The 17,763-nt window shown below is 50.7% G+C and overlaps 2 protein-coding genes across 6 annotated transcripts in view; one reads left to right on the plus strand and one right to left on the minus strand.

Annotated features, from left to right (window-relative positions):
- The window catches only part of ARHGEF6 (Rac/Cdc42 guanine nucleotide exchange factor 6), a 41,869-nt gene extending 39,456 nt beyond the window's left edge, over positions 1–2,413 (plus strand). For all 5 annotated transcript variants that reach the window (XM_075763163.1, XM_075763164.1, XM_075763165.1 and 2 more), the window contains one exon: positions 81–2,413. In XM_075763163.1, coding sequence (XP_075619278.1) covers positions 81–221 — 141 coding nt within the window. In that variant the 3' untranslated portion in view covers positions 222–2,413. The remainder of the gene's footprint in view (positions 1–80) is intronic.
- A 3,282-nt stretch (positions 2,414–5,695) lies between these two features.
- Positions 5,696–13,746, minus strand: CD40LG (CD40 ligand). The gene is made up of 6 exons (XM_010303435.2): positions 13,475–13,746; positions 11,502–11,639; positions 10,223–10,268; positions 9,861–9,917; positions 9,496–9,558; positions 5,696–7,665 (listed from the first exon to the last, which is right to left on the minus strand). The coding sequence occupies exons 1-6, from the start codon at positions 13,628–13,630 to the stop codon at positions 7,295–7,297; spliced, it is 831 nt and encodes a 276-aa protein (XP_010301737.1). The 5' UTR covers positions 13,631–13,746; the 3' UTR covers positions 5,696–7,294.
- Positions 13,747–17,763: the final 4,017 nt, after the last annotated feature.

The following is a 17,763-nucleotide window of genomic DNA, read 5'->3' on the forward strand; positions in this document are numbered from 1 at the left end:
CCAGGCGCATGGAAGTACCTCATTGCATAAAGTGCATGGGCATTAACTGCATCTTTATTCCTTTATTTTCCCCCTTGCAGGAGAACAAAAGGATGAAACAGTGTTTGGAGGAAGAGCTTAAATCCAGGAAGGAGTTGGAGAAGCTGGTTAGAAGGCTGCTGAAGCAGACAGATGAGTGTGGCAGGGAGGACACGGGCCGCAAGTCATCCCTGATCGCCTGAATTTGGGGAGAAGCTGCTGGCAGTGGTGTGTGACCTCAGGTGTTTTTTGGGAAGCGGAACTGGATCCTTTGCATCTTCTTGCTCCTTATTTTGTTGGTTTGGCAAATTTTGTTACAAAAAAAAAAGTCAGAGAAAAAAAATAGTTTTTCTTCCATCCAATAAGGAAATAAACCAGAAACAATTGATCACAAGTAAACCAGTAAGCAAGCGGTCCATGATTCACAATTCATCTGCAGCAACTAATACCTCATCGTACCTGCTACTGGGAGCAAATACAAACTCTGCTAATGATTGCCGCTCACAAAGGGTTTGGCAGCAGTTTCCTAGAGGAAGCTTAAGCACTTTTTAATGCTTTCATTCTTTTCAAAAGCACCGGTACCTATTTATTGAATGAAAACATTATTGAGGTGGCATTGAGCAGAAACCAAAAAGCACCATGCTCCTCTTTTCAGATAATCACAACTGGGGAAGCTTTTCCCATCCACCTTCTTTTTTCCCCATTAGTTGACTGTAGCGAACTAGAGCCCAGCAATACTGTGGTTCCCGTGTGGCCTTGATACTGATTAAAATGTGCAATTAACATGAAGACATTTGAACTCCTTGGGGAAGTCAGATCTGGAGCACCTGTCAGAGCGCATGGGAAGGTGTGTGGCACAGTGCTGCCTCCTAACAGCTCGTGATTAGCACAACAGGTAACCGCTGTTCTGCCCCCCCATCCTTTTTCTTATGCATGACCTATAACTCCCACCCTCTGCTTTGTTTTCATATTGAGTGTCCAGGTATCGTATGAGTTTATAGTTTTACTGTGCTTCCCCTTGCAGGACATGCTTTTCTCTGTAGGAAATGTAAACACTGCTTGACAACACAACCCCAAAAATGTGCTGGTTCCCCGCTCCCCTCTGCCCACATTTGGCCCGCCATCGCTCCTTCCCAAAGGCTGGGAACGGAGCCAACGGCCACTTCTCCCCCCATTGCCCCAAAGGGGCTTTCTGCTAGGAAAAAGGAACTTTCTCTTGGCATAGGAAAAGTATTTATGCTTTGACAAGAGCTGGAATGCTCCTGGAGCAAGGATGTGCAACACCCTTCCAGATCCCTGCACAACGCCTCGAACACAGCACACGGGCAACATGCATATGTATCAGCTATCTTCATCTTATTTGGTGTTATACCCTAGTTTAGAACTGATGTTTTTCTTCCTTCCCTAGCAGCATTATAAAAGTAAAGTTCTGTTGACGTTAACGACAAGACTTAACGTATATCACAGGGCAGCATGGTCCCAGGGTGTGCAGACACCCCACAGCTCATTACAGTCATACTGTTTCGTTGTTCATGAAGGACATAATAGAGGCATTAATTACAACTCCCTCCTTGCAATTAAAATTTAGCCAGAACATAGCAAATGGCATTTGGGGAGAACTAGACTCAAAAACATCACGAGTGTAGAAAGAAACCCTCTTTTAAATCTAAGCTCTTTCTAGGACAAAACAGAGATCTTTTTTTGCCCTGGCTACGTTTGCCATCTGCAGAGCATCCCAGCTGGATGGCAGCTCCCCACCCAGGCACACACTTGAGCGGTTTGGTCAACAGGCAAGCCCTGCTGTGCTGGTTAATCGTTTTCCAGGATGATGACCTTTGCTCACGTCGCTGCTCTGGGATACCGTGCCCAGGCACGCCGGCACTGCCCGGACCTGTTGCCTGCCCAAAGGTGGGCTGGGGACCAGGCTCGCAACGTGCAGCCAGTGCAAGGAAGCAAACCGAGGGCCATTTACACTCTGAGGAGAAGGTAGAAATGTTTCCTTGCTGCCCCCTGGTTTAGTTGAAAGCCGTGCTGTGTACATATGCATGTTTGTAAGATGTAATGTGATGGAGGGCACACTGGGAGTTTTTAGATCAAGCGTTTGTCAAGAGCTAGAAGCCAAAAAAAAAAAGACAAGAAAATAAAATATAAAGGAAAAGAAGCCATGCCGGATGGACAGCAATGTTTCCATATTTACTTTGTTTACAGTGCTTTGTAAATAGGTTCCAGTGAGTCTGTCTTTAGATGGATGTTGTGTCAGCTGCCTTCCAGTTTATCTTTGTCATGTAGGTTTATTTACTGTAACTACTTATGCAAGTTCAACTTTTCTAACATGTTTTTATTTTGAACAGTTTTTTAATTGACATTTTCAACAAATAAAGAAGGATAAAAATCACTTGGTGATTAACTCTTGGTGCTGCTTCCTTTGTATCTGCCACAAAAGCAAAGCCAGTGCTTGCTCTCAGCATCCCCGATTTGCTCACAATGCCCATGGCTGCATCATCCCCCCTCTGATTTACTGAATGCTGGTGGCAATACTGGTGCAAATGGTGATGTTGGCACTCGGGCTGTTCTTCCCACCATCACCCAGACCTGCAGCAGGGGAGGGCACCTGGTTCCACGGGAAGGAGATATATTTCCATCCCTCAAGCTCCGCTTGCACTCTGCTAACAAGGATGCTTTATGGAGAACTAGCTGCTCTCGGCTGCACTGGCAGGTTGCTATAGATAAGTGACTTCCTGCTCGGTTTAGATTTTTTTTTTTTTTTTTTTTTTTAGTTCATGTTTTTTTCTGGCAATTAGGTGTGGTGACAGGATTTCCTTTGGTCTACGGCTTGGACAAGATTTCTCCTGTGTGCTGGTATTTTTAACTCTTTGATAGAGAGATGCCACGCTCTCAGGCCACAGCCGAAGCAGGAGGATCGAGGGCAGGAGGGCTGGAGACTGCTCTTCCTCCCCAAACACAGCAGTCAGAGCGGGGAAAAGAACCAGTTAAAAAGAAACGCTGGACTTGGGCACATCATGGAAAAACAGTGAAGTCTGCAAGGGAGCTCGCTTGAACCCAAGTAGCAATTCCACTTTGTGGAATTATTGCAGAGGCCACATCCAGACCTGAGTGCCGCAGAGCCTGCACCAGGCAGAAGAGCAAGGAGGAGGCATCTCCCAGGCTCATTGTGGAAGGAGCATCCCCACTCCCAGGTCCCTGTGAGGACAGACCCAGGCCTTAACCAGAGACCCTCCACATGCTGCTCTCCTGCTGAATATGGGGTCCCCTTGGCCCCCTCTCTTACACCAGCTCCCAAATGGCACCTTTGCCTGACCCAGCAACAATGCAGGCAGCACCAGCATCCTCCAAGCAACGGAGTTTGGCTCCAAATGACCATCAATGTGAAAAACCAGAAAGAAAACCCCAACACAGCTTAATCTGCACAGCACAAACCACTGCTGTGGCTGGGGATGCCCGGGAGGTCCCCATTCGTGGTGGGGTGCTCCTGCCGACCGCCCCAGTGCAACACTGCTCCATGGCACGAGTGCCCCAAATCCAAACCAAAACGAGGGGGAGGAGTCTCCCTTGCCCCCAGGATGGGGTGCATGCAACAGGTTTGGCCTCCTAGAAGAGATGGAGACCTTGCCCCAACCAGGGGAAAGGGTTGTCACCAAGCAAGGTGCACCAAGGTAAAGCTGGCACCCAGACACACAATGCCTAACTGGGAGGGGGGAATTTTATTTAAAAAAAAAAAAAAAAAAAAGAGAGAGAGACCCCAAGGCAGTGCACAGAGATGCTAGGACAGGCCTGTCACCAGAGTGGCCACTGTGCACAGCCACACAGCACGTGGACAGCCATCCTCCAGCTCCTGCCGCCTGGCATCCCTGAGCTCAGTGACATGAGCTGGAGAGACCCTTCTTGGAAACTGGCATCCCAACCTTTCTTGAGGTTAGAAAAAAAAACCAAACCCAAAAAATCTCATTTCTTATATAAAACTTTAAAAAAATATTTCCCAGTGAGCTCATTGTTTCTTGAGCCATGCAAGCACCTCTCCCAGATGACCATGCTGCTCTTTGTTCCCGCTGCTGTTCATCCACGACCCCCCACGCCAGTCCTGCTGATGTGCCCCACGTATTTATCACCCTCTCATCCCCTTCTCCCTTCCTTAGTCAGAAAGGAGAACAAAAATCTGGTCAGAAACCATAAAATTCAGAGCCCAAGGAGTGACAGAGAGGCCCCACGTCAAGGGAAAAATATATTGACAGTCTTCAAACTTTCCACGGGGAAAGGAAACCTGTGCTTGCCACAGCACCGGGCAGGGGCCAGGGAGGAGAACAAAGCCGCTCGGGAGAAGGCCACAGCTGGATGGTAGCAATCGCATCTCCTCCCCTCCCACGCACTACCTCACAACCGAATCCCGCGGGCTATTTTTGGCAAGTGAAGAAACAGAGGCAAGAAACAAAAGCCCCGGGAAAGGCAGCAGTGCGGGCAGGGGGCTGGGGCCAGGCAGGCAGCCCACGGGCAGTGGAGGTGGCAGTTGGCACCTGCTGCTCTTGCTGCATGCTTTCTAGAGTTCTTTTATGCCTATTTTTTTCCTCCTCTCTTTAATTGTTTCCCCCAACCATGCATGGAAATCTATTTATTCATGTTATTTGCAGCTCCCAGATCCCTCTCAGTGATTTAGGCTGGGGATCGCAGCCTGGCCCAAACCCTCCAGCGGATGCTCCAGACCACCAAAGTTTGGGGGCTGCGGGGGGGTTTCAAGGCTGTGCGCCAATCACGATTTCCCCTTGCCTGTAACAAACAGCATTTCTGCTCCTGAAGGTTTTGGCCACCCAAGAATGGCCACACACATGCTCCTCACAGCTCTCCTCTCCCCATCTGCTCACTCCCAGCCAACTTTTTCTCCTTTCTCAGATCGTGCTGGTTTGCATGGTCTTTGGTTTCTCCTGTGGCTCCCACCCACACTCCCACCAGAGCCAGGCACCTCCACCTCCCCTGCAGAGGTTCAGGGCTCTCCAGCCACCCCAGTGCTGCCTCCGCAAACCCAGCCCACAGGGGCTGGCCAGGCTTCAGCAGCAGCAGGGATGTGGTGGGACCCATACCACCGCAGGAGGTGGTGGCTGCCCAGCCCCTGCCCTCCCACACGCAGCAGTCACAGGATCCCACCTTGTGCAGCATCCATTCCTCTGCTCCAAAGCAGAGACATCTCTACAGGTCCCATGACCTTAGGGCAGGCAAGAATAGTCCCCTCCCAGCCAGCTGTCCTAAATCCCCTTAAATTAGCCCCCACCCTTCTGCTCCACAGCTGTGCTGGGGGCTCCAGCCCTGGTGCCTTGGTGCTGTCCCAGGGCAGGGGGATCCCTGCTCCCTCTTCCAGCCAAAATGCCCCCGCTGCTGCCTGGCCCTGTGCCTCCCCCCAAGTACCACCCCACTGCCCTCTCAGCCCCCAGACCTCAAGCAGGACCCTGGGAAATCCCAGCCTGGGGCTGAGAAGGGTGAGCAGCTTTCAAAGCACAGAAAGCACCCTATCTCTTAATCCATAAATTGTGTTAGTTGTAGGGAGACGGTGCACGAAACCCCACACTCGGGAAGGGGGAACCATGGAAATATGCTGCAAAACACAGCTACGGCCACGCACAGTCCCTTGGCATGCAGTCCCTCTCTGTTTATGAATATAAGATGGTTTGAGTTATAGAAATAGTTTTTATACATGGTGTCAGGTCTGTTCCCTGACGAAGTTCAGCATTTTTGGAGAACAGCCAACAAATACATATTAAATTACAGTTAAACCAGACTGGCTCTGAGCTGTCCTCTACTGACTGTGGGAGGGGGCCATGTCAGGCACGCAGCACTGCAATGAGCTATGGAAAGACTGCCCCATCCATCCCAGCTGTGATGGCACTCAGGCACCATGTTAGGACCAGACCTGCAGTCTCCAGCCAAGCAAACCCTAAGGACTGCTCAAATCTCAAAGCTCTTCCACTTGCAAACCTGTTGCCTTCCAGAAGTATCTCCAAACTTTTGCGTTCCAACAAGGGTGACCTGTATAACCAAATGGTCCAGGCTTGCCACCTTTGGCATCTTTAGAGGCTTTTAAAAAATGCTGCGTCAACATCGTTGTGCCCTGCTGTGGCTCAGCTCACCTTCCCTGCAGGCCAACCTGGAGAAGAGAGTCAGGGAGACCCCAGTGTGCGGTATCACTCAGGTACCCCCTGCCCGAGAGATGGTCCTGCTGGTCTGCACAGTCCTGCTCTTCTGGAGCTCCAGGAAAAGTGCTGCTGTGGGCAGCAGTGTCCTCACTGAGGACAACCAGAAGATGCTCTGCACATGGAACTCGGAGGGCTTGGGAAGAAGCAGTCAGTCCTGCCACCCCTGTGCTTTCCTGGTTCTCCTCCTAGGGTAAGAGGCGTCTCAGGAGAGGAGGCAGGTCCAAAGTTGATGGTGGAGGCCAACGCCCCTTCCACAGGGAAGTGAAACAGTCCACAGGTAGAGGGTCCTCTACCTGCAGAGGTGGGAGGAGGACAGTCTGGCAAGCGGATTGGGGTCCCCGAGCAGAGCACTGCTGGTGCCTTACCCATGCTCTAGCTTGAAATCAGCAGTCCCCTCTCAGCCACCGATCACCCTTCTGATGTGGGGCGAATGTCACTGAGGGTGAGCCGGGACAAGGCAGTGTCACCCTAAGGAAGAAGGCTGGCTGAATTTTGTAGATAGGCATGGGTGGAAAAAAGGGGGTTCTCAAAATAAAGCAGACAGTTAGGGTGGCAACGATGCATCACCAGCAGCTAGCACGTAAGGACAGCGCTTGGCTGATTGATTCCTTTAGAGGAGACGTTCCTAAGCCTTTTAATGTTTTTCCGTTGATGTTTTGTAAGCAGATTGGTACAGGAGATATGTATGAACCTAGTTTGACTGGAGTGCCCTGAGCCGTCCTACGTTGTTAGGAAAGAAATGTTGATGGTAGAGTTTGCTAAATAAAGCTCTTGTGACATAACGAGGACACCCACCCTATCACGTGCACGGGGCATGGTGGACCCAGACACACAACACCAGCACGTACCAAACTATGGGCAACAAAAGAAAAAAGCAAAGTGCAAACAACAACAGCTTCAAACTTTGTTCCATTTGTGTTCTTAAGGCCCCTTGGCCATCATTAATAAATAACAAAATATACAAATTAAGAAACAAGAAAAACAAAGAGGCAGAGGAACATAAATACGGGAAACAGGGAAAGCCACTTTGCTCAACAAAGTCGGGCTGGACCCCCAGCTTGGGGGGTGGACCCTCTTCACTACAGCTTGAAGATGCCGAAGTAGGTGCTGCCGTGGCTGTAGTTCACTCGTGTTGAGTCTGTCACGTTGACAAAGACCATGTCGCCTTCCCGGAGCTTGAAGACGCCTCCCTCCCGGATGGACTGAAGGTCACAGAAAGACATGGAGGTGCTGTGTGTGTCTAGTCCCTTCAGCAAGAGCCGGTCCTCTTCCATGGGGAGATACAAATAAATATAGAGGGTGAAGGGTGCCGAAGTTGCTGCCTTGGTGCAGAAGCTGACTTGGGAGTAGATGTAGTAGAGCCCTGCTTCCTTCACCTTCAGTTTCCCCTCCTGGTAGGATATCGAGTTGTTGTTCATGGGGCCATACATTGTCGTCTTCCACTCTAGCACTGTAGGAGAAAGCACGGCAGATGAGCTGGGAGGAGGAGACATCCAGTTCGGCAGGCTCATTTTGGGTGGGCACTCCACAGACATTTGGCATCACAGCCTCTGACCCTGCTTACCCCAGGACACCATCCCCAGCCCAGGGGAGCAACATCCCCTTCCCCAAGGCCAGGACATGTTTAACCCATGTTTCTGGTCACTGGCCTTGATACCCTTGAACCGATTATGTGAGTGGAGGAGTATTTTGCTTCCTTCATGCAATTAAGTAGAAATCCTTAGGGTGGAGGATTGCACACAGTTGCCACCATGGGCCAGACCTCAAAGCACTGCCAAACCACACTGCCGTTCCTGTCTGCAGAGGCACCCATCCCAGGGCACACAGTTTTTCTGAACTGGATGCTACCTTTCCTCTAAAGTCCCTCCTCCACTTGGACTCCAGAGAAGGCAAAACTTTGCCAAGAAGTGCAAAAATAAACAACCCACAATTTTGTCCCTGGCAGGATGCAGAGCTGGAAGGGGCTTTTGGGGCACTATTGGTGTCATCAGAGCAGGTCATGAACGTGCACTCCCGCTGGACTCGGTACAGATAAGTCAATACAGAGACCAAGAAGCTGACCTCAGCTACGACCTGCAGGAGGGATTTTGGACCTCTACCTTCCCCAGCCTACAGAGACACCTCTGAGAGCAGCAAGGGTGAGCAAACAAGGCGAATAACAGGTTTGACTGTCCTAGCCCTGAGTCCCAGTCCCCGCAGCAGGGTGGCACAGGTGGTCCTGGGCGAGCCAGCCAGCTCCATGCTGCACCCCACGTGCATCCCATGGGATGTTTCCTCTGTGCCCGACTATCAAGGCGCAGAGTTGAGCTCCAGGCAGCTGCTGCTCTCTGGGCAATTTCAACCTGCTTTATAGCTTCAACAAGTGCTTAAGCAGGGAGTTTTAAAATGCAGCGAGTTTCTCGCTTCTTTGATCTTATCTAACTCTAAGCTTTCCACAGGTAGACTGAGTTCTGGGTGAAATGCTGCGTCAGAGATGGAAAGAGCAGTTGCTGATTACTGGCAGTTACTCCAGTATTAAATCAAAAGTGCTCAGGTTGCGAAATCCTTGCCAGATTGAAAGACTGGCCTTACTAGCTCTTACTCACTTGGGCAATCCTTGCTCTTGCAAGGATCTTACAGGATGTCCCTCAGCTAAGGCTACGCTGGGGGACAGAGCTGCGAGAGCAACCACAGTCTGTGCAGGGGGATGCACAAATGCAAATGGACTCACGTGTGTTTCTCAAACCTAATGTGCCCATGACTGTGAAAAAGTGAGCTTGCCTAAATCAGTTTGGAGCTATCTATGTTGTGACTGTAAAGTCATCAGCCAGTCCATATTGCTGCCAGGACCACTACAGATGAGAAGATAATTAGATCAGCAGATAAAATATGCCAGCAGAGCCCTCCTGCAGCAGCCACCGTCCCGGCAAGGTGTGACCAGGAGAGCAAAAGCATTGCATTTTGAGTTCAAAAGAAAAGTGAGAGGTTGGTTTCCTTAAATACGAAGACAAATAGTTTTCCACTCATAAAAAGCACTGTAAAGATTAAGCCAGTGTGGTGCATTTCTAGGAAGGCATATATAAGGCTACTGAGGACAGCCGGCATGGGATGCACAAACCCCACGTGGCACAGGTGCACGTGGTGATGTGACCACTGGGAGGTTTGCTGTCCTTTGGGGACACGCTTTTGTGCTGGAGTTGTATTGTCCCTGTCCCTGCCCTTACAGAGCCAGCGGCAGGATTGCAGGGTCCGGCCAGGGGATGCACGCTGGCCGAGGCAGTGCCGAGTGGGTCTGTCTTACCTGAGACTGTCTTGCTGCTCTTCTGACCTGCCAGGTGGGCTGCAATCGGCTGCCTCTTCTCCTCTGCAATTTGAAGGGCCGGTGTTATTGATGCCTTGACACCCGCTGTCCCCCCTGAGCAGCACAGCTCCTTTGCAGGGACCACGGCACCTCCCACCCTTGATATTTCTCTATGGGCCAAATCCAGCTCAGAGACACAGTCTCCAACATCCCTCCCCAGCTTTGAGTGAGGCAGGATCTGGCCTCTGCTCAGCAAAGACACTCAGTTGCCTTCAAGGTGGAGCCTCTGAGGAATAAAGCCCGTGGAGGAGACTATGTCCCCTTGCCTGCCATGGGAGCAGGACCTGGATGTGCCCACCTCTTACCTGCTATGGATGTCTCATTCTTGTGCATCAAATGGGGATGCTCACGGTGCTTATGGCCTGCAATGCAAAAAGGCCACAGATTTAATTTTGGACTCATTTTCATTGACTTCAGGCAATGTGTCACCCACAGCCATCTGCCCTGGTGAGACAGCCATACCCAGTGTCCCCCTCTGCCAGCCCCATGCCATGCACAGTCCTACCCCATAGGGATGCTTCAAACCCTGGCCCCATCCCCTACCTCCATGCCATGTCCCTGGGGCACCGGTGAGCTGTTGCAAGGTGGAGGAAACCCCTTCCCTGGCCAAGCTATTCCTCCTGCCCCCAGCAAGTGACGGGTGTGCTGGTGGCACCAGAAAACTCACCTCTTTGCATTTCAAACTTGGGCTGCCCTTTGCTGGCTTCCCCATCCTGAAACAGCAGCAAAAAAGTATGTTAATTTTTTTTTGATATACAAATCAACAATTTTGAAAGCCTCTGTAAAGAATGCTCTGGCCATCACACAGGTTGGTGCTGTTGGGGCCTGACAGCCCTGCCAGGTCTCGGTGGAGGGTACCCAAAACTGCAGAGCTTCCAGCACCTTCCTCAGCATCACATACGGCCGTGAGCTGACCGGCTGTTTGCAGCAGGGGGGTTGTAGGGCTTATGATCTTAGGTTTTATACAAGTAAAATGATGTGGTTGGGAAAGTTTATTTGAAAAAAAAGAAACAAACAAAAACCTATCTCCTTTTCATTTAAAGCCATAGAGGCTAGCCAGCAAGCCGGGCATGTCCCTGCCCCTTCACAAGGGGGTTTTCAGGACTGCTGAGCAGGGCCCATCTCAGACACAATTCTCTGTTGTCACTTGGGTACTGATGCAAAACTGAAGGTTTAGCTGAGGCATTTGATGTCATTGGGCACTGACAATGAGGAAGAAATGTCCCTCTCTTGCCAGCTCTGGCCAGCTCCTAAGCAGCGGATTCAAGGGCTGAGCAGGCTGAGAGCACCCCATGCCTGGCTGGGCACCCCTCAGCCGCTCCAGGAGGACATTGCAATACAAGTTGGCTCTTTTGCATCCAAATGCGAGGAGCCACTGCACCGGTTGGAGGTGCCATTCCTAAGCTTGTGGGGTGGCATTTTCACAGCACCCTCCTCATCCTCGCTACCTGCCGGGAGCCGTGCTGCCGGGCTCAAGCCTTGCACCATCATTGACACCTGGGCAAAGCAGGTGCAAAAGTGATCCCAGCGGCAGGCGGCCACAAGCATCCTCACAGCCACCCAGCACAGGATCGGAGCAAGGTGCCAGATGATAGCAGAAAAATCAACATTTTTCAGACTGGGATGAGAGTGCAGAGCCAGGGTGGCTGCAGCCCCATCCCTCCCACCACAAGCCCTGAGCTTCCCTCATCATGTTGCAGCTGGATGTGCTCTGACCAAGATTGTTTTGGGAAAAAAAATGGATGAGATTTTTCATATATATATATATCAATATAGTGTAAAAATGCAGTGTAAAACGAATGTAGTTTAAAAAAGGGCATGTGCTGTGCAGCCTCAAGGTAAAGGGCACCCATGTTTTTTAAAAAAAGCTTTGGGCGAAGCTGTGTGTGTCCCTGGGAGCCCCCCTCCACCTTCAGCAGGGTCTTGTCCACCTAACTGCAGTGTACCTTGCACTGGAGGTCCTGGAAGCCCTTTAAAATCTTTTCACAGTCCAGTAATGTCGACTTCTGACCTTCTGCCGTCTGACATTTCTGTACTTTCCTCAGGAAGATGTAATCTTCATTGAAGCTCAACACCTCTTCCATCTGCCGGCGGGGAAGAGAAGAGAGGGTGAATGGTATGTTAGCGGGACACCTGCAGCAGCTGGCAGCAGAGCCACGCTGTATTCCTGCCAGCGATAAATTGCAGCCTGGAGAGCTCAGGGTGGGTTGTTCAGCACCGGGATGAGCCGGGCAGACACACTGCGGGTACCAAGTGCTCCTACCAGCTGCCCGGCACAGCATCTGTACCCACATCCGCCGCGCATTGCACCCACGGGGCTGAGCCTGGTTGGCAATGCTGGATGAGACGAGGATTGCTCAGGATCCCTTCCTATTTTCTATCATCTTGATAATGAATTTTAACTTCCCACTCTGCCTTTTCCCAAAGGCAGGTGGCAAATATCCACTCACCTGCATTTACAGCCGGCAGCACAGGAAGCTGAGTGAGTGGCTCGGGGCTCACTGCTGCTGCCCCAGTGGCCCTGGCAGGCAGCTGGCATGCTCGCTCAGCCCCGTGCTGCCCTGCCCAGGGTGGGTTTTAATTTTTTTTGCTAGCTTACTGACTAAAAGAGCTGCCAAGAGACCAAAACAACTTGTGGGTTGGGGCTGAATTCTGCCAAGAGTTTCAGATTTTAAAAATCAGATTAAAAAAAACCCAGAAAGTAAAAAAAAGGAAAAAATTAGTTATATATTTTTTTAAAAAAAATACACATTTTTGACATTAAACCTGTTTTTTGTAAAAATCTAACATTCAGCTAAATGGTAAAGGGAAGTGCAGACAGACATGAGGACACGCAGCCTGGCAGAGCGCTCAACACAGGCAGCACTGGGATGCGGAGGGTCAGGTTTGAAGCCCTGCTGCAAGCTCTGAAGGTATCTGAAATCCCCCTGCCACCTGTGATCGCATTTCGGCTGCCTCTGATCCTCCGCCACGGCCCTGTGCTGCCACATTTTGCTCCACCAGGGACCCTCTACTCACCCCTTCACCCCAGGCTGCAACCCCTGTGCAGCAAAAAGTCCCCTTCCGTCCCCTTGACTTTTAAGCCCAGGATTGCTCTCCACCCTTGAAGATCAGAAGTCACCCACTTAAATTTCAATTTAAGTTGAGACAACACATTTAAAAATCAGTAATGATGATCTTATCATTGCATCTAGTAAGGAGAACTCATTCTGGGTTTTAGACACATTTCTTTAGCTGGTAGTCTTTTCTGCTTTGGAGAAAAGTAGCTTTAGATCGGTGGTTTTAAGCATCGTGCAGTGTGGCTGCAGTCATGGCAACCTCAAAAACAGCTTTTCAGTTTTTAATTTTTTTGGCAAATATTGTCCCAAGTATGGGATGGGATCACCAATACTGTGTCTCTTCAAAAAAAGACAAAAAGTACTAAAATCCGCTCTTTTCTTCTCTAAACAGAAAGACAGCATCTGAAGTGAGATGTTGGTAAAACTCATATATGCAAACAGTAAAATAAGTAAGTGTCATTTCTGGACTCCCCCATCCTCGCAATTAGCGTCACAGTGTTGCCAAGTGCTATGGCACCAGAAAAACCACCAACAAGCCTAAAATAGCCACTTATGTGTTTAAACCACACTCTCCTCTCCCCAGACTGGCCACGAGCTGTCAGATTTGCTATTGACGGCTCTTCATGTTTGATCCATTCTTGTTTTGTTAATGAAGAGAACAGATCTCTTCCTCAGCATACACCTTAGTGGCAAATTAAAGCAGAAATGAGAACACGGGTGTAATAAATGCCACTCCTGCATCCATCCAGTGGCCAGCATCATCTTCTACCATGTTCATCCTTTTGGTGAGCACATCTCACCATGGCTGAAGGCAAATCGCGTTAGCAATCCAGCAGAGAGAACCTTATTTCTCCTCTTACCTTATCCATCTTCATGTGAAGATACAAACAGAAGAGTACGGTCCCAATCGTCTGTGCTACAATAAATACAGCGAGGAAGCCCATGAACATTTTCATGGTGTTGGGCGAGGTGTTGCTGATGGGTCGGGATGTTGTAGGGCTGTAGGGTTCGTTCATCCTCCGTGTACGTTGCTGGGGCTCCTTCAAATGCGCTGCTTGCAAGCAGCATGAGAACTGAACTGTTGTGCGAGCACCCGCTGCTCAAGGGATACAGTTTGCAGCAACCTACACTTCCTGGAAAAACCTCTTCATAGTGGGTAGGTTTGTTCACTACTGTCTCCCACAACAAAAAAGGGTTGCTTAGACTTTCTTCTCTGGTGCACTTCCATTCTTTTTCCTATTGTTCTACCAGAACCAGAGAGAGGTTCTTATTCCATATATTCATATTTGCCCTTGAAACACTCCAGACTATGCCCCGATGTTTTTTTGCTGTTGTGCATGAAAGTTTCATGGCAAGTTGTCTTCAAAGAAATGAAGACCATGAATACACAGACAGAGCTGCTGAACAGCACTGTGGGCTGCCAGGGGCTAGGAAGCACTTGGAAAGTTGGTTGTTTCTCAAAACAGGAAGAAAGGCTTTTTGTCCTTTGCTTTCTTCATGAGAAGGATCATTTTGCAGCGAAGACACTTGGCTGAGGCAGGTAGGTTGTGCTGGTTTCTGGCCTTCCTTTGTGCTCCCCATGGGTGAAGTCTGTGCCTGGATAGGCTGGATGATCCTGGAGAAAGGACCATCTCTATGGGCACTGTGACCCATAGAGAGGAGCTTTCATGCTCCTCAACAGACAGCGGGACTTTAGGTCTTGGTGCTTGGCCATCACTTTGGAGAGATAAGTGTTAAGCAGCTTTCTTGGTACCCTCATGAGGTGCTCACCCTGCACCCAAGGGCGAAGCTGGCTCAGACCCTGTACCCCTTTACCCATGTTATCTATATCTATATACCCAGGCATGAAAAGGGCTGTTGGGGATGCAGGCACTCCTGCCAGCTGCTGACCTCCCAGCATCACTGCCACGCAACTTTGAGCAATGCAGGTCCCCTCTATGCCCCTGCACCTCTTGAGCTGGCAACAGGGAGGTAAGGTCCTGCCCCAAAGCTCTGCAGGCATCTGACACTTGTGCGGCCATGCACCATCGACAAAATAATTTAGGGCAAATGCAGAGGGGTCCTTACTGCTTGCAACAGAGGACAGACCTCCTTTCCTCCATGCAAAGAGGATAAATCTGGGTTTCTGTTGGGGTGCAGAAGAGGAGAACTGCAAGGCTATACTGCGAGGAGGGCTGGGGCACTGGTTTGAAGGCAGTCATCAAGCCATCATGTAAAGTTGTTTTGAAAGTAGCATGCTAAAGGCAATGCTCTTATCAGATGTGGATGCAGCAAATAAAGAGTTGGATCCTACTAGAATCAGTGCTGAGCAGGGTGCTGCTCACCAGCAGCCCCAGGAGAGGAGGGTACACAGTGCCTTGTCAGTGATGCTCAAAACGTTGCAGGATGGAGTCCAGCCTTTGCTTTTGCTGTCTACCCACTCGCTTGCATCCTGTCCTGTGTGGTTAGGGTGCTGTGAGCTGCAAATGCAAAAGCTGGTAACAAAGCACAAACATTTCTGCAGCCAAGTCAGAGTTTGACATTGGCATGCCACCATATTCCTAAACATAGCATCCAAATCACAAGTGTGGGATGGCATCAGGGTCTTTGTGGGCAGCAATTCATCAGCTGGGCAGAGGACAGCTCGAGGCTGGGGCCCTGGCTGGTGTTTAGAGCCAAGTAACCCCTCACCATGCCAGGACTGTCACCCCTCTGCAACAAGGAGAGCTTTGGGATGGGGCTGCCAGCCCCCCAAGTGTCACTTCTGCCTTCTAGAGCAGAGAGTGGCCCTGGGGTCCCTGCCCCTGTGTGCCTGTGCCCTGAGGGCTGCCCACACACCCTCGCCATCCAAGGGCTGCCTTGCTGTCCAGCTCACCGGGGCTTCCCAGCCCCCAGAGGACCATCCTCCTGGCAGCACTGAGATGACTCAAACTGGGGATGCAGAAGAGGGTCTCCTCAGCATCACTGGGCTTCAGACCTGCTCCCTTGGGCTTGCAGCCCTGCTGTGCATGGGACCAAGCCCACGCAGAGCCTGGGGGTACTGCCAAGCCACTGCTTTTATTCCTTTTTAACCTTAAAATGGGCATTATCTTTGGAAAGGCCAGCCCTGACCTCCTCACGGGGGTCTGGTCTGACACCGAGCTCCTACACACTGTCCCTGCCATGGTGAGCTTGCCACAGGCAAAAAGCCACATCGTGGTGGACATCGCCAAGGACACCCCACACAGCTGAGGGCCACGAGGCCATGGTGGGGAGCAGCACCAGCTCCCCAAAGCCCTTGCTCCATGCCTCAGCCCCACGGTGCTCACTGGCATTTTCCACGGCTCTTCAGAGTTTCCTCTGAATTTAGCATTCACATTTGGGGAAGTCTCTACATGAGAAACAAAACGACATGAGAAGTCATCATTTAATACTTTCCCCGAATCCTGAGTGTCAGGACTGAGAAGCAGCCGATAACGTGTGAAACCACAGCAGTGAATGTTGCAGAGAGCAGCAAGCAAGGTTTTGCACAGCTATTCCTGAGCTCTGGCTGTCCCCAGCAGACGAAACCTTTTCAAAGCCGTTTATGGATAGTTACCCGTCACTGTTTCGCCGAAATGAGAAGAACCTGTAGGTAACGCCGGAAACCTGAGTGCATTGCCGGCCCCGTTGCACGCACCTTGCTGGGGAGGCTGGAGCTGGCGGCAGCCTCGGAGGGGCTGCAGGGTTTGGCAAGGAGGATGGGGAAAGGCTCTGGTTTTGGTTACCCAGTACAAAACATCACCAGAGGGTTGGCCAGCTTGTGCTGCAAATCAGGAAACTGAGAGTCACTAGTCACCAGCACCCTGATGGGAGAAACGGTGGAAAATATGACAGTGGGGATCCTGGCAGAGGTTTGTCAGTGGGGAGGGCAGGCTGGCAGCTCCTCTTCAGGAAACCATTGCTCCACATCAGCAATTCAGCCCCTCGCTGCCCCGGCTGGTGGGGAGCAAGCCCTTGGGAGCCACCTCCTCCACCCCACACCACCAGGTCCTGCGGCTTCTCCATCTTGAGCCAAGAGTCGATGCCAGTAGTGCCAGATCTACCATGAGGTGATGATCGAGCTCTGGGGAAGGCAGAGCCTCATCGGACCATCCCATCACTGTTGCTGTTCAGAGCCAGGCAGCCCAGGAGAACAGAGCTGCGCAGGGTGTGTGGTGGTGCTGACCCCTGTGGACATGCTCTGTTGCCATCTCACTGCTCCATGTGGATGGTAGGGATGGGGGGAAAGACTCAAAATCCTCAAAACCCACATTATCCCATGCCAGGTCCAGGTAATACCATGGTTGCACATTCTTGACTGCTTGGCTGCTGTAGGAACATGGGGGAGCATAGCAGAAAGGGGACACAGCCTTGGGGAAAGAGGGGCATGGTCCAGAGGGACAATGGGCAATGGAGAGAGGACCCAGCACCAGAGGGAAGAGTCTGTCTGTATGGGATAACTCCAGGGAAGGTGAAATCACACCTTCACCTGGTGATGAGCCCACCACAGAGAAACCAACAGGGTTTTCTTTCAACCCTTAAACCCTCTGATCGTGACCATACCCATCCACTTGTGAACCCAAAATGGCACAGTTCTTCCAGCCAGATAACCGCCGGGTGAGACGATGGGAAAATGTGATCCATCGCTTGCATTCCTATTGACCTAGTTGTGGTATTTCCGCTGATCAGCAAATTGTCTCCACTTGTACTCAGTGCTCAGAGTTTTGTTTACCGAGAAAATATCCGGTTGCCTGCCCCGGTGATCTGCCAAAGCCTGGGAGCATTTCTGAAGGCAGCAAGGTGAAAGCTGATGAGACGAGAGTGATTTTTGGTTTTTTTTTGGGTGCCCGCTGTGGTTTTGCAACTAGCTCTTTAAAATGTGCTGCTCACCCCACATGCTCTTTACAATTAACAAAAGCTGGGTGCTGTGCAGTACTAAGAACAATACATTCAAAAAGAAGATTTTATTCTGAGTCACAAAAGGAGTTTGCCTGCGATGCCGTGGGAGGAATGCAGACGAGAACCTATGAGAGAAAGCTAAATCAAGTCCCTTCAGCACAGGGCCATGGGCAGAAGGGAACTTTGACCTTTTCCACCATTTGCTTTGTCACTTCTCTAGATTTTTCCCTCTCCTGCATCCTCTGAGCTCTCATGTCTCCAGGACAACCCA

The sequence above is a fragment of the Balearica regulorum genome, chromosome 11 (genome assembly GCF_011004875.1).
Source record: "Balearica regulorum gibbericeps isolate bBalReg1 chromosome 11, bBalReg1.pri, whole genome shotgun sequence".
Taxonomy (NCBI): Eukaryota; Metazoa; Chordata; class Aves; order Gruiformes; family Gruidae; genus Balearica; species Balearica regulorum.

Excerpts from the sequence above, each read along its gene's own strand:
- CD40LG (XM_010303435.2), bottom strand. The coding sequence starts at position 13,630 with ATGAACGAACCCTACAGCCCTACAACATCCCGACCCATCAGCAACACC. Across the intron at positions 11,640-13,474 it reads TTCACATGAAGATGGATAAG|ATGGAAGAGGTGTTGAGCTT; the intron begins GTAAGAGGAGAA and ends CCCCGCCGGCAG. Across the intron at positions 9,559-9,860 it reads GAATGAGACATCCATAGCAG|AGGAGAAGAGGCAGCCGATT; the intron begins GTAAGAGGTGGG and ends TTCAAATTGCAG.